Source organism: Puccinia triticina, chromosome 15A (assembly GCF_026914185.1).
Source record: "Puccinia triticina chromosome 15A, complete sequence".
Lineage (NCBI taxonomy): Eukaryota > Fungi > Basidiomycota > Pucciniomycetes > Pucciniales > Pucciniaceae > Puccinia > Puccinia triticina.
The window spans coordinates 2,306,247-2,321,094 of record NC_070572.1 but is presented as its reverse complement, the minus strand read 5'-3'; the positions used below and the strand labels follow the sequence as shown (position 1 = coordinate 2,321,094).

Sequence of the window (14,848 nt, the reverse complement as noted above, 5' to 3'; positions counted from 1 at the left end):
GTGCCTTACATTAGAAATCATTAATTACATCAATGACTCCTTTTTTTTTTGCTCAGCTTTCACAGACCCAATCAAGGGGAAATGCTGCGCAAAAAAAGTAGTTGCCAATGTAATTAAGGATTTTTAATTGGCCATTGAGAGGACATACACACATCACTCAATGGCCCATCAGTACTGGCCATCAAGAGGAACATCCTACACTCTTGGTGACTGGTTGGTGTGGAACTCTCACGTAAGCGTAAGCAGAGCTTGGAGGGGAAATTCAAAGTACATATAAGTGATACCATATTGCATCAGATCTGTTACAGTGTTGTTAGGAGTGTGCCAATTTAGCACCCCGGGTCTTCTTCCTAATGTCCTACATTTGGCTTGAGGCTGCCCATCCAAATGCCTAAAATTCCATTCTAACTCACATATCACCCTCTACCCATTGGGTTTCTTTACAGCCTCTGGCACCACTAGAATCAGCTTTTGTTTCTATACACTTTTTCATGTATTCAACACTGCGTAAAATTCTATTTCTTGAAAATAATTGCAATATAAAAAATTGGACTTGTGAGGCTATCTGACCTGATGCAGACCGGATAGCCAGCCCAGGTTAAGTACATAGCCATACATTCTCTCCTATGTCCATACATGTACACTTGCACTGTGGGATCCATGTGGCTATTCAGTTCATACTGAAAAAATCTGACCTTGACCGTTGAATGATCCAATGGTTCCATTGCATTAGCCCCGGTTCACGTTGGTGACTTTGAACCTATTTTTATCTGATTTTATCATGAAATTTTGACAAATTTTCCAATCATCAGAAAAAGTGGTTTCAGAAGAATCTGACCAACTTGAAAAAAATGATGAACTTGAATGATAAAATGGATAAAAATGGCCTTAAAAATCCAATGTGAACTGGGCTATTGCTCAAGAACAGCGCTCACAAGGATGGCCGCTGAGTTCCCAGCTTCTGATGAATTTGCTTGAACAAAGCAAGTACAGGATAGCTGTGATCAAGGGCTATAACATGGCATTCAAGAATTTGATTTATCAAAGAGATGCGAGTACAAAAATGAGGATTTTCTGTGAAAAACCCTGTCAGCCTCAGGCCTAGACTTGGTGCCTGCTCACCTGGGCAGACCAGTCTCAACCCTCCAACTGGGTTGACGTGACATGTCAAGTCTTTTCGCCATGAGCGCATAATCCATCATCTACAATTCCGTAAATCATAAAATTTTGAAAATATATCCACTTAAAGTTCAACCACATTTCACTCATTCCAGGTCTCGATAAACTTCATTCCCACTGTCTCATCGAGTGTAGATACAGAAAGTAGGCTATGACACTGTTACCATTATAAAAGCAGGGAAAGAGATTGACCTGCAACTCAACATAAAATAGGCTTGTTCTCCTAAGGCAGCAAGGCTACAGCACAGCTGCTGGCATCTTGCGCATAGCCTATATAGACAAAACATTTGATTGCCCGCAATGCATCAAGTCATTAATTGCTAAAATTTCAATGAGATCATGTGTAAATGTGCTTACTTGACGAACCCCAAGATCAAACATAATCTCTACCAGTCCCAAGAAAAAGGGGATGATGAGTCAACAAACCGCTTTCAAGATAGATCAAAGAGACGAGAAAAAAAGGGGGAAAATACCTTCTGATCCACCAAGAACGGAGCCAAATTTATACGTCCGTTGGAAGGCTTCTACAAACCTACCCATTCCGGTAGCAGTGATCCCACGTCCACCAAAGATTCTATTCCCAAAAGCAACAGGCAAAGTCATGGTCCCATCAATCTAACTTTGCCTTTTTTTTTTGGAGATGAGATGGTGGATAGAGAGTAACACAAAGTTAGTGCTGACTGGACTGCTTCGTCGGCTACCTCGTGAGACACCCGAGTCGAGTAAGCTTTCAGAAGGCCGATTGGACCAGCTAATAAATCAGCTTGTTGTGCATAAGTCATCTAGAGGCACAAAAATCAGGACCCTGGCTCCATAACAATAAGCATTGCGGTAGGAGAGACTGACTTGGTTCATTTGGAAGGTCACACTCTCGAGCCATGATTGAGTCGCCTCGCACTTCGCAAACATCTGTGCAAGCTTTTGTCTTGAGATATAGGAAACAAAAAGAAGGTTCGTAAATTCCGGAAACAAGAAGAGAGCCAGGGCGTGAAATTTGCAGCTTACCTGATGACCGGCTGAGAGATCAAAGGTTTCCCAAAAACGGAGCGTTGATAGGTCCACTGAAAAGAGGCAACTACCAAAAAGTCAAGAGAGTCCTTGTATACACAGAGAAAATCGGGATTACAGCGGGAGGTTGTTGAATACTTTGAAACACTCTTCGGTGATGAATCGGATGGAGCGGATGATGACGCAGCACATCATCCAGCGTTCGTGCTACACAAGCAAGAACAATGTTAATGAGACTCAAGAGTGTGTTTGAGAATGCGTGAAGGTGGGACTGACGTTAAAGTTGGAGAGAATGACGGGAAGGCCGTTGTTCTCCTTACCCAACAGATTAGTGACGGGCACCTTGACGTTATCGAAGGTGATGAACGCCGTGCCAGCAGCGGCGGAGTAGCTAGTCTTGATTGGCTTAGTCTCGACGCCCTCGCCCCTCTCGATGAGCAGGACGCTGAGCCCCTTATCGGTGCGGACGCCGGTGGAGAAGTAGTCGGCGAAGGCGCCATTAGTGATCCACTTCTTGGTCCCGTTGACGATGAAATGCTGGCCGTCCGCCGTCTTCGTCGCCGTGCACCGTATGCCGGCCACATCGGAACCCGCAAAGGCTTCGCTGATCGCCAACGCTATATACTTCTTCCCCGATAACACCTCCGGGATCACTTTGTTCTTGAGCTCCATCGAGCCGAAGTTTAGGACCGGCGGTAGGCCAATCACCATCCCCGCTAGCAATCCATCTAGGTATCCGGGCGCCCCCATCCGAGATAGTTCTTGGATGATAATCAGCTCGTGCTTTTGGATACAAGAGAAACCAGACAACCGATCAACGCCAGGCTTTTGTCGACCAATCTACAATGAACAGGCTCACAAAGTAATCGAAATGTTCACCCTTAATGCCGGCAGGTAGAGTGAGACCATGGAGATGTTTCCCGGGCCCGAGTCGCATAGCATTGACGTGTTGCTTAGCCAAGAACTCGACCAACCCTTGCGAGGGTTTTTTGCCGCTCAGTTCGTGTTCCCTAGCTTCAGGAGTGACATGGGTCTCGACGATCAATCGCATCGCTTTCTGGAACGCCCGATGACCCTCGTTGTAGTATGGAGACGAATATCCCTTCGAGAGCCAGGCTGGTTCGGCATGCGGCACGAGCGATAGCTCTCCGTCCTTCGGGAGCATCACTTGCGTCTTTTCGTCCTTGATTCGTCCTATCATATATCTGTACGTGATTCACCTGGATCAACACGCTGCCTTCCCATACTTTTTATCACATTCGATTGAGGACACACACATCATAAAAGAAAAGAGCTCACCGGCCGTATTTTTTCAAGACTTCGGAGCGATGCAAGCCGAAGAAAGCCTTGGTGGCATCTTTCCCGGCGATGTTCTTATCGAGAAGGACGAAAGCTCCGCCGGGATGCAAGTCAACGAACTTGGAGAGATCGTAGACGGCGGTGTCGATGATGCACCAAAGGTCGTCCGGCGTGTTATGTTTCGCTACTTCGTCCCGTGTCAGAGATCTGAGTTGTTTTCCACTCGGGATGGTATCATAGACAGTCGAGAAAGCTTCGTTGGCCATCTTGCTCTCGTGGTTTGGTATCCTTCAAGTTATTCAATCCGGTCGTTCCTGGTCGCGGTCTCTTCTTTCTCTGGTAAGTGTGCAGTTTGCTGCATGCTGCATGTACATAACCGATAGACGAGACTGAATGTAAACGTTACATGAAACTTCGGACTTCAAAGATTGAACCAGCGACAAACCCGATACTGAACATTGGCGAAGTGGCTGCCCCAGAAGAGTAGACATAAGGCCGTTTGATGCGCAAGTTGCAAGACCGGCGTTGCTCGTCGTTCGAAGTTTCATCTCAATTTGGGCTCATAGCAGCCTGAGCTTAAACACATATGCTTCGACTTGGCTCGTTGATGAGATTCTGTCTGCCGAAGAGCAGCTAGATACGCGACAAAAGATCGGCCCCAAAACCAAACTCAGTCTTGTCTCCATTGATGCGCGGGCAGATGTGAAGATGTCTAACATTGCTGATTTTGCCCCCTCTTACATGAATATTTGGGAATGGTTTTGGATTGAAGAGAGTTCTGAATTGAAGAGATATAACATGACGAGGAGATGGGGGGATGTAGATTAGACCAGACGGATGCAGTGGGAGTCTGTAGACCCAACGGAAGCAGTCCCGGAGGCCTGTCCGGCCCGATTAAATGCGCCGATCGTGACGATGTCGGTGTCTGTACCGGACAGTAAGACAGGTCGGACATGGGTGTCCTGGTTTACCAGGTCGACAACCACGCCATCGTCTCGGATCAACTTCCATCGGACTGAAGAAATCATACACATTCCATCAGATTTGTTTCGGAGAAAGCGATCTCTGTCAAGTCACTCAACTGATTTCGAACTCCGATCCCCTCTCGCGTCGGACTGATGTGAAATACACCATCCCTGAGCCTTTTTTTGCGAACAACGCATGATCAATGTTGGCAGGATGTGAGAGCAGCTCTTAATATAGGACTTTAAGTGCTTACGTTCGGAACCTGTGACACGGAAAGCGACGTCGACCGATCCTTGCATGAGATTGATCTAAACCAGCGACCAGAAAGAGAACAGAAGAAAGCAAGAGAAATCAGAAGCAATTCCAGAGGAGAAGAAATGCTGAATGAGGTTCTTTGTGTGAGGAGGGGATCCACGAACCGAGCCGTCGACCAATAGCTGTCCAAACAAGTCGTCCTTCTGGGGTTTAATGGAGTGGCCGAGCGCAGAAAGCACGCTCGGGTTACTCCGGAGCTCGAAGAGAACGGCCTTGACGATCGACGAGTTGGCCTTCTCAGCGTTCGTCGAGAAGTATATGAACCCGGCCCAGACCGAGGCGATCACCAAGAAACTGCCGACATAGAGCGGCGTCCGACTCTTCACCATCCAAAAAAAGGCAACAGCTGGGTCAGGATTGTAAAGCTCGGACGAGAGACAAGCGGAGCAGCAGCATACGGGCAGGTCGGGCAGCTCCCGATGGGAGTCCGGGACGGTCCTCGATTTCTCGGAGCGGATGGGCGGATCTGGGGACGAAGAAGGCGGGATGATCTGGGTGGGATGCTTGACTGAGCCCGAGGGATAAGCGGTTGACGAAGTGTTGATGGGGCGGCGGAGCTCCGGCGATGGCCGGCTTGCTAGCAGGAGCCTCGTTGGCGGCGGCGGCGTCGTGGGGGTTGCCGACTGTGCAAGCGCTCGCCGGCCGAGCACCCTGATCGCCCCAGTCGTCGTCGTCGGTCGCAGCATTTCCTTCTCCGCCGTCCTTCCCCGCACGCGGACCCGAACTCATCTTTTTTGCTGACACCCGGCCAGGGCCAGGGAGAAAAAAACCCACTTCTCACTCCACTTTTCATCAAAGAGGTGTGACTTTAATCAAACCAGCACACGTACTTGATGTCCACTTTATCAGGAAAAATTATAGGTCAACTGGGGACATCCGGCATGGAAGCAAACAGGCTAAATGCCTACCCCAATTTCCACACTGCCACAACTCTCATGCAACTTGGTGTTAAACTTTTTCTCACCCAGGGTGCTTGAGTCAGACTGAGCACTCATCCACCACCTGCGGGGGGGTTTGTGATAAGTTTTGTTTGCAATCATTCAAAATTCGGGTTTTTTTTTGTGGTGCTGATAGACGAGGACCCAGGAAACCCCCTATAAACGAGGGTCCTGAAAATAATATATGTTTTTTTTTGGCAAAAACCCGGCGAAATTCTGCATTTTACATTACCCCCATTCCTTTATAGGGGGTTTCCTGGGTCCTGATACATGGTGCACCTTGACAGGAAAACTGCGCCTAGCTGGTTTACGTGCACTTCCTCGCGCCTGTACGGCAAGTAACTTGCTTCAAAGGCAAAAACCTTTGCAAGAAGACGTGCGATGATCAGACTTGCAGTTCAGCTAGATACATAGACACTCTAAGTGGGAAGAATCAGGCCAGAGCTTTACAACTTGATGGCAATGCCAATGTGGTTTCCTCTTCAGGGAGCTTGCACTAGTATTGTCCTTGGCCTTTTTTCACAAATGCTTCTTGTTCTGCATCACAGCTTGATTTTCTGTGGATCTAGAGCCCAGGAGCTGACTTGGGTTTCGGCTCAACAAACGGGCTGGAGAATCACACTCCCAATTCATTGATTACCGACATACGGATTGGCCGGTTGGATCAGATGGTTTACCGGGTATTTTGGATCTTTGAGTATTTACTACCCTGCATCTGAACTGTTGGGTTTGGCCCCGTGGGTTAGCAATGGTATGGCCAATCCAACGCTGAAAAAGGTTTCTCGCGGCTTCTAGACGTTGGCTCTCCATGTTTCACCGTAGAGCTTCAGTCCAAGGAGTCATCCAATGGGCTGCGGCTTCCTAATCGCCTTTGAAGGCTCTATCCGGAGGTTCATTGTCCGCCATGGGATGGGAACCGGAACCCAGACAGGATTTGTTTCACTAGGCTCTGCAACCAGTACACTTTTGCATAGCTGGGCAGTGGTTGGATTCCGGCAGAGTGCTCTCAAAATTCACGAGTCAGTCTGACCGCTCAATACTTAATGTGAGGCTTGGCGGTTGCATCGTGAGGGTTGTCGACTGAGGTCCTCGGGGACAGTATACTTGGTTTCCCATCCGTACTTATCCTTGAAATTCAGGTGCTCCTACTTACCCTGAAGCCGTTTTAGTTCTGAGACCGTTGAGTAGACTGAAAGACAGAGACAGTTTCACATGGAATATTGTGCAACTGGGCCCGAGGCCCTATCATTCCAACTGTTTTACAGCTGTTGAATCTTGCACTGAAGCAGTAAAGCGTGCGAGGTTGCGTCGCCAAAACATTGACCACCAAAACGAACGGAATAGCCAGGGCAAAGCGTCTGCGCTTCGAGGTGTAAGGTCTGCATCGGTGTGACGACGCATTGGCAACATTAACACATAAAAGTTGAGCTACTTCCCACTTCGAGGAATCCTGGAAACCAGATGAATTATTTACTTTTCTAATTTTTACTCTTCCAATAATGCTACTACGTGCCATCTTCCTACCGAGTTATCCCCTGTGCCACTTTTTGTGGTCTTTTGCAACAATAACATCGATAATTTCAGTAAAGCTGGACGCTGCTGAGTCTGACGTGGTACACCTAGAGCCACCGCAACAGCTTCCACAGGATCACTTGGACAGTTTGCCACCATTTCTGACTTCGAGTGGCCCGGCTCGAGCTCAAGGAGGTTTGGAACAGTCGCGAAATGGCTCACAAAATCAATTCCATCTGTTGAGATCAAGCTTTTCGCCAGGATACGCAGGCGTAACATCCCCCACAATTTCAGGCTCGACGGTCCCCAGGCATCAGCCACATTCCAATGTAGGAACCAGCACATACCAGAGGAAATACCCTCGGAAACATTCAAAATATGCTCCAACTTCGGACTCTGATGGTCCATCTAATTTAGGTGCTCAACGTCCTAGGACTTCCACTGCCAGTGAGCTGCTCTTCGTTGACAAGAAAAGCTGACAGGTTCTACTTGATTGACTTAGAACATAATTACAATTTCGGGGACAAAACAAACATTCAATCACGCGCAGCAGATAACACTTTGATGAAAAAATCGGGTAAAAGTATTGAGAGCATCGACAACCAGCAAGGTTAGTCAATCTACCCGGATTAGGTTAATTTGTTTTTTATCAAACTGAACTTGCCCTGTTCCTACAGTCCGCCAACCATACGATACCCAAATGCCCTCGCACCATCCGTTGCATCCCATGATTGATGGGTTCGCTGCGGCTAAATCAAATAAGAGATCTACTGTAATACGGCTGGCTCACGCGGCAGAGGCACATGGCTACGTTGACGAAGCTTCTCTTCTTCAGGCATATAATCAGAACAGACTCCTCCGAACATATTTTGAAAGATTTTCAACCAGAATTCGTTCACCAGAACATAACTTTGATTCGCAAAATTGTCTTGGGAAATCGCGAGATTTACCAATTGGAATGTTCGGTCAGTCTAACGCCGAGTTAGGATTCGTACTCTGGGTTCTAAAGTCTGAAAAAAAGGGACCACAAAATGCAGCTCGTGAACCTCAGTCAATTTTGGACCTGGAAAATTCATATTTCTCCTTAATCAAATGGATGTATTTTCTCCATGAACAACAAATGAACAAATTGGATATTCCAACAATTTCATACAGGGATCACCAAAAAAACCTATTGCTATGGCTAGAACAGCAAGTCTTTGGGTCTGATAAACTTGTTCCACTTTTTGGGGAAACAGCACAAATTGTGTGGAAGAAAGATGACATCTTTGAGCCTACTCAGATTAAATTAATTTATTGCTTCTCCAGCCATCCAAATCCTAAAATGGTAGCAGATGCAAAATCCACTGCTGCTGATCTACTTGATGCCTTCCAAGCAGAACATCCAAGTGAGTGACATCATTCTAATGCTCAGAACAAAATAGCAGATTTCTAATCCAACACAATTAAATTTTGAATCCATAAATGTCATACCTGATGCTTTCTGGGGTGACTCCAACTTGTTTTATACAACTAACCACAATGTAGAGGATTATCAATCTCAAGTCAACAATCCCCCATATTTTACCACAATTCCAATGGATGATGATTTTAAGAAAGACATGCAGTACTTGTCAACACTGTTCAAGTCAACTACCATCAACAATGAATTTTGGTTCAAAAAAGGAGAGGAGCAGGCTGAATCATTTTCAAAAGAACTAAATCAAATGCTTTCAAGAGATGTTCCCAATGTTAGCACAAGTAATCATCCCAAGTTACCAATAAGTCTTCACTACATTGATGAAAAATCTAATCTTCAGCTCATACGTGTGCTTAATAAAGATCGTACATCAGCACTAAGCAGACGATATGCGGCTGGAAAGTTGAAACAATTAATCAAAGCAGTAAATCACAATTTCATGAAAACTAACAGAGTTACAGCAATTCACAATTTTGAATTTTCAGTAAAATACAAGATCTTGTTCAAATGGCTTTCAGGACTAATCTTTGATTCTAGGGGAAATTATTTGCCTTTGTTTGGTTTGGTTGAAATACACAATGATTTAGCACCTTGGGAGGATCCTAAAAGAGGAAATCAGGAATTATATCAGCAAGTTCAATTGCAATTGATCAAATTCATCCATGGAGAAGAGACACCTGATCTTTTACAAGAAACAGTAAATTTTGTTCTGAATATTTGGTTTTGGGATCACGATATGCAGACACTTTTAAAGATGAAGAGTATGGCACCCATTGAAACCTTGGAAGAATTTCCTATTAGCCGCCTAGATACTGGTGAAATCAGAAAAAATAAGGAGGATATTTCTCCTTTTGAATATGTTACACCCCAGATAAATCATCATATTAGTTCAGAAAATCAACCAACCAAGATAAAACAGATAGCAAGTGATCTCATGCAGAATAAAAAAACCAAGCTTGACCATCCAAATACATCATCAAACCTTTATTCTTCTCTCACATTATCAACTGGAAGGTTTCCCTCAGCTGCTACCATGAAGATTCAGCCTCACCAAGAAACCCTCCATAATTATCTCAAACCTTATGGCCAAACAAGCAAATCAACTTCCTCTCCTGCCATCCTAGATGCCCTGGTGTCTCACAAAGTAAAACAATTATTTACACAACATCATTTACCATTTGAATTGAACACTGCACCTCAACAAGAGAATGAATATAATTATTTTGAGCCTTTAGTCCATGAAACAGCTTCATCTTCTCCTGCTGGGCAGGTGAAATCATTTGTTGCCCAGAAAGGATCCCTTCCTTATCTACCTCAAAGTACTGCAATAGACTTGGAAAGTGATGCTCACCACAATCATTCTCACATCAATTCAAATTTCATACCCTCAACACAACCAAGTACATCAAATTTACCACCCAGCCAGATACAATCAGTAGTCTCCCATACAGGCCATCCCTCTTCCTCTCATGAAATTATCCCTATTGACTTGGAAAGTGGGTCTCAAAAAGAACATCCCTACAATGTTTTCAATCCTTTGTCCCAAACAGATCCAAATCTTCAGTACTTGATCCAATACCACAATGATTTACCAATATGCATCTTTGGGTTCATCCACAAAATTAATGATCCTCCAAAGGATGGCCATTGTGGATACAATGCTGTGGCGGATCAAATTAGGTTTAAGAACCATAGGAGAGTCAGACAGAAGTGCTATTTAGAGTTAGTTGAATATGCAGGATTCTATAAGAAAATATGGGATTCAGAACTTTTCAAACCTTACAGTTTTTTTGAGAAGAATATACTTACTCAAGATGCAGTTGTTGGTGAGCAAAATTGGTTGAATATTGCACAGCTAGGTGATGTGTTGGCCAATGCATTAGAGCGTCCAGTGATTTCATACTCCAAGAACATGTCAATCACATATCTACCCTGGAGGGTCCCTCCAAGAAACAGCAAACCCCCTATCTTTATAGGATATGTCAACCGTGATCACTATTTGTCCTTGAAGCTCAAGATGGACACAGCCAATAGTTACAAGTATAGGAACCTTATCCCCTACCCACCTCCCTCAACACTGTGGCAAAAAAGACAGCAAAATATAGAAATTAGAGGTGTCAACTATGCCCACATACACCCACTCTGGATGGAAAAATTGAAACAAAATTTTGAACTCTGGAAGCACCTCAATCCCCCTCCTGAACCTTCTTCCACTGGAGCTCGCAATTGCCCAATTGATCTGGATTCTGATGATGATATTTAACTCCTGCCAATCAATCTTCTTCCTGATAGTGAATGATTAGCTTTGGCCTGAATTCCTTTTGTCAAGTAGATATCTACTAATGCTCCTTTTTGATAGTTTGATATTTCCTTTCTAGATATAATTTTCTTCTTGTCGCGTATTTCATGCGTCTTGAGTTCTTTGGATGATCAAAATAATAATATAACGCACAAAAAACAAATTTGAATTGGGCTCTGATACTTGGAAAGGGGAGAGAGATGGATGGCAGTGCCACAAAATACACATAGGGTTGTAGGTGGAAGTTGCATGGCAACAAAATGCCCCTTTGAACAACAAAATGCCCCTTTGAATGAACACCGGTGCCCGATTCTCGACACCCTTGATTTGGGGTGTGGTACCACTGCAAGCTCACATAAAATCCTATAAAATCTACAACTCGAACTCGACTCGGATAGGTTTCAGGAATCAGAACTGAGTTGCCCCCGCCGGTCTTCAAGGAGGTGTGGATTCTGGAAAGAGGTTCTTCGCCTGCTGGCACCCGAATTCAATTGGCTGAGCTGAACCCCAAAGATAAACAAAAGTTCAAAACAATTGAGGATAGCTAGCCAGGTTTACTGGCAAGAATATGACCCTGGGGTTCTCTTGGAGGCGTGGGTCATAGCCTGATGCTGTATGTATTAGACTCTGGAAATGCCAACTCAACAGTACACTTGTGTTGTTTGGCAGTTCTTTATTGATGAGCAGTCTGCCATTTGAAATGAATGGGCTTCTGTTTGGATACGGCGTGCCCATCGAGAGGACCCTCATAAAGGCTGCTGTCGTGGTGCTCCTGCCCATCCCCAGCCAGCCTTAACCCACCATACCATACCAGCCGCGATGAAGCTCGCCCGGGCCATCCACCTCCTCGGCCTCCTCCCGGCAGCCCTGGCCGTCCAACTGCATGCCGGCGTCCAGCTCAACGAGAACAACTTCGACTCGACCATCCAGCACGGGTTATGGTCAGCCTTCCTGCCCCCATTCGCTTGAACCTCCCAGCCGCTGACTCCAATCGTCGCTGATCCCCAAACAGGTTCCTCGAATGCTACTCGTCCGTTTGTTCCGTGGCTTGCCTCGTCTGTTCCCGACTGACCTTCCTCGCACACTTATCCACAGACCGTTCTGTCCCCACTGCAAACACTTCGCACCAACATGGATACAGTGCGCTCCCCCCCCCCCCCCCCCCCCCCACATCTCCGCACAGAAAGACAGGGTTCAGCTGGCTGAACTTTCTCTTGTTTTCTTTTCGCTGTCGATCTCGCAGGTTGGTGGACAAGATGAAACACTATGAAGCTGAAGGACTGAAGATGGGCCAGGTGGACTGCATCGCACAGGGCGACCTGTGCATCCGATTAAGCGTTGATTTCTACCCCCAGATGAAGCTATACGAGGACGGGAAACATGTCGAATCTTACAGTTCAGTCCCTTCTTCCTAACACATGACTCCCTCTCCGCCCCATCGGCCGCTCAAGGAACAGCACAGAGCTAAAGACACAACCGCGAACCCACGGCGCCGGTTCCGTTTCTCCTGCAGATGGCGAAAAGGATATCCCGGCGCTCGCGAAGTACCTCGAGAAGAAAGTAGAGGAGTACCAGTCCAAGCACAAGAAGCCGGCCGAGCCAGTCGCCACGATTGACCCCCAGCCGGCGGTCGCTGATCAACCAGGCTCGGCTGCGCAGACCCCGGTCCACGCCGAGCCACAGCACCCCTCGCCGCCCTCGCCCGACACCCATCCATCCGTCCATCCCGCCCCGCCCGCCGCCCCGCTCCCCGTCTCCGAACACCCTGCCCACACCTCTGCTCCCGCTCCTCAGACCGATACCCCACTCAAGACCCCCAATCCGCTCGGCCAGCTCGTCACGCTGGACAAGGACAACTGGAGCTCCTTCACCAAAGCAGCCCCGCACCTCCCCATCCTCGTCCAATTGTCCGTCGGCTCTCTTCTCCTGCCTTCCTCCCCGGACCACTGATCTCTCGCTCTTTCTCCAGCCAAACCGCCTGGTGCAAAGAGTGTCGCACGTTGGTTCCTGGTCAGTCCGATCCCTCCTAATAAAACACAAGAGAGGCTAACTCTGCCTACTCTGCACTTTGTTTTCTGCTGGGGTTGACAGTTTGGGAAGAAACTGCACGGCTATTGAAGGATCAAGCCAACGTGGCCCAGATCGACTGCGAATCGAAGTGGAACAAGGAGATCTGCACCGTCGAAAACATCCGCCAATTCCCCTTTTTTGTCTTGTTAGTTCTCTCTCTCTCTCTCTCAGCCTCAGAAGATACAGGAGTCCTGATCATTTACGTGCATGTTGAAGATACCATGATGGAACTAAGCTCGACTACTCAGGACCGAAAGTGGCTTCCTCGATGGCCGAATTCGTTCGCAAGGCCGTCGCCACGTGAGTTGCAGCTTTCGTTTTTCTCGGGGGGGAAACTCTAGCTAACCAAGATCCTCTATCAGGCCCGGCTCGCACGAGATCACCATGCGGGAGTTCGACGAAGCGTTACAAAAGAAGAACCTCTTCTTCTTATTCCTGCACTCGAGTGGGACGCCGATCACGGTAGTTGTGAGTGTGATTGTTTTCCCAGAGCCGGAAGAAATGTTGACGAGGGATGGGGATGGTTCTGCTGCAGGATGCGGTGCGGACGGTCGGGAAGGGATTTCTGGGCTCGGCAGAGATCCTAAAGTCGGACAGTCAGGCGATCTACGAGCGGTTGAAGCTGCCGTCCTCGCACGCCTATCTGCTCGTGTTCAAGGAATACGAGCGAGTGCCATGGGCGAAGTTAGAGCTAGAGGAAGACGCGGGAAGCCCCCAGGAACGGGAGGGGCCGAGGGCGCGCCAACAGAAGCTGACGCAGGCCGTCCAGCACTGGATCACCGTGCACTCGATCCCCCTCCTGGCCGAGCTCGACCAGCAGAACGTCCACCGGGTCCTCAACTCCGGCGCCCGCAAGCTCGTCGTCCTCGTCGCCCTCTCCGGCATCGTCGCCCAGCACGCCCACATCGACCTCCAGAAATCCAACCCCAAGTCGGTCGCCCTTCGGGACGAGGTCAAGCTCTGGGCCGTCCAGTGGCGCAAGAGCCAACACGCCAGGGCCGTAGACATGCCCATCGACTGGGTCTGGGTCAACCCCGAAGCTTGGGCCCATTGGCTCTACGTCCGTCCTTTTCCTCCCCCCACCACCACCAAGCTAGAACTCCGCTCACCATTCATTGCGTTTCCGGGCCTTGTAGACCTCCTATGGCCTCCTCCTCCCCCGTCCTTCAGACGATCCCAAGCTCTCCAGCGCCATCATCGTCGTCGACCCCCACCACCATCGGTACTACGACCGCCAAGAAAACGGCGTCACGCTCGCTTTTAAACCTACCTCCGTCTTCCAGACCCTGCTGGCCATCGAGATGCACAAGCTCTCGGGCAAACTCGCCGGCACATTCTGGAGCCGTCTTGCTTGGGTCCGTCTTCTCTTCCTCCTGTCTCTCTCTCTTCCCCTCGCCCTCACCAATACTGACTGGACGGGCTCGGGTTCCACACGCGTATACAGCGATCCCATCTATTCGTGCATTCAATGAGGGTAAGTCACGACTCTTTCTCTTCCACACACACGCACCAAAACGGATCTCCACACGAGAGAAGAGGCTAACAGAAAGAACGTCGATGTGTGTGTGTCTGCAGTTCATGTTGGAGCCGCGATGGATAATGGTGTGGATGGTGGTGATGGGGCTGGTTGGCTACTGGCTCAAGAGCTCCCATCCGCGCCGCCCGCCGGGCTCCAGCTCGCTCTCTCCGCAACCCGCGAAGCCGTTCCTGCACGCCTCGTCCAGCGACCCGGCGCCCTCCAAGCCGCCCGGCTTCGCCACCGTCTTCGGCCTCAACTCCAACGTCGCCCTCAAGGCCGACTAA

The 14,848-nt window shown here is 48.1% G+C and overlaps 3 protein-coding genes across 3 annotated transcripts; 1 reads left to right on the top strand and 2 right to left on the bottom strand.

The window, feature by feature from the left end:
- Positions 1-1,416: 1,416 nt before the first annotated feature.
- PtA15_15A224 (uncharacterized protein) lies at positions 1,417-3,752 on the bottom strand (the record flags this gene model as incomplete). The annotated part of the gene is made up of 10 exons (XM_053163409.1): positions 1,417-1,449; positions 1,537-1,565; positions 1,653-1,753; positions 1,861-1,961; positions 2,026-2,104; positions 2,185-2,240; positions 2,326-2,394; positions 2,464-2,970; positions 3,047-3,392; positions 3,487-3,752. The coding sequence occupies 10 exons, from the start codon at positions 3,750-3,752 to the stop codon at positions 1,417-1,419; spliced, it is 1,587 nt and encodes a 528-aa protein (XP_053027387.1).
- Positions 3,753-4,310: 558 nt separating this feature from the next.
- Positions 4,311-5,453, bottom strand: PtA15_15A223 (uncharacterized protein; the record flags this gene model as incomplete). The annotated part of the gene is made up of 5 exons (XM_053163408.1): positions 4,311-4,501; positions 4,569-4,628; positions 4,706-4,760; positions 4,872-5,087; positions 5,166-5,453. The coding sequence occupies 5 exons, from the start codon at positions 5,451-5,453 to the stop codon at positions 4,311-4,313; spliced, it is 810 nt and encodes a 269-aa protein (XP_053027386.1).
- A 6,341-nt stretch (positions 5,454-11,794) lies between these two features.
- On the top strand, positions 11,795-14,848 carry PtA15_15A222 (uncharacterized protein; the record flags this gene model as incomplete). The annotated part of the gene is made up of 13 exons (XM_053163407.1): positions 11,795-11,916; positions 11,988-12,005; positions 12,071-12,115; positions 12,219-12,370; positions 12,489-12,882; positions 12,945-12,985; positions 13,067-13,190; positions 13,262-13,345; positions 13,408-13,513; positions 13,581-14,105; positions 14,182-14,400; positions 14,490-14,519; positions 14,621-14,848. 13 exons carry the CDS (start codon positions 11,795-11,797, stop codon positions 14,846-14,848), a joined length of 2,088 nt encoding a protein of 695 aa, XP_053027385.1.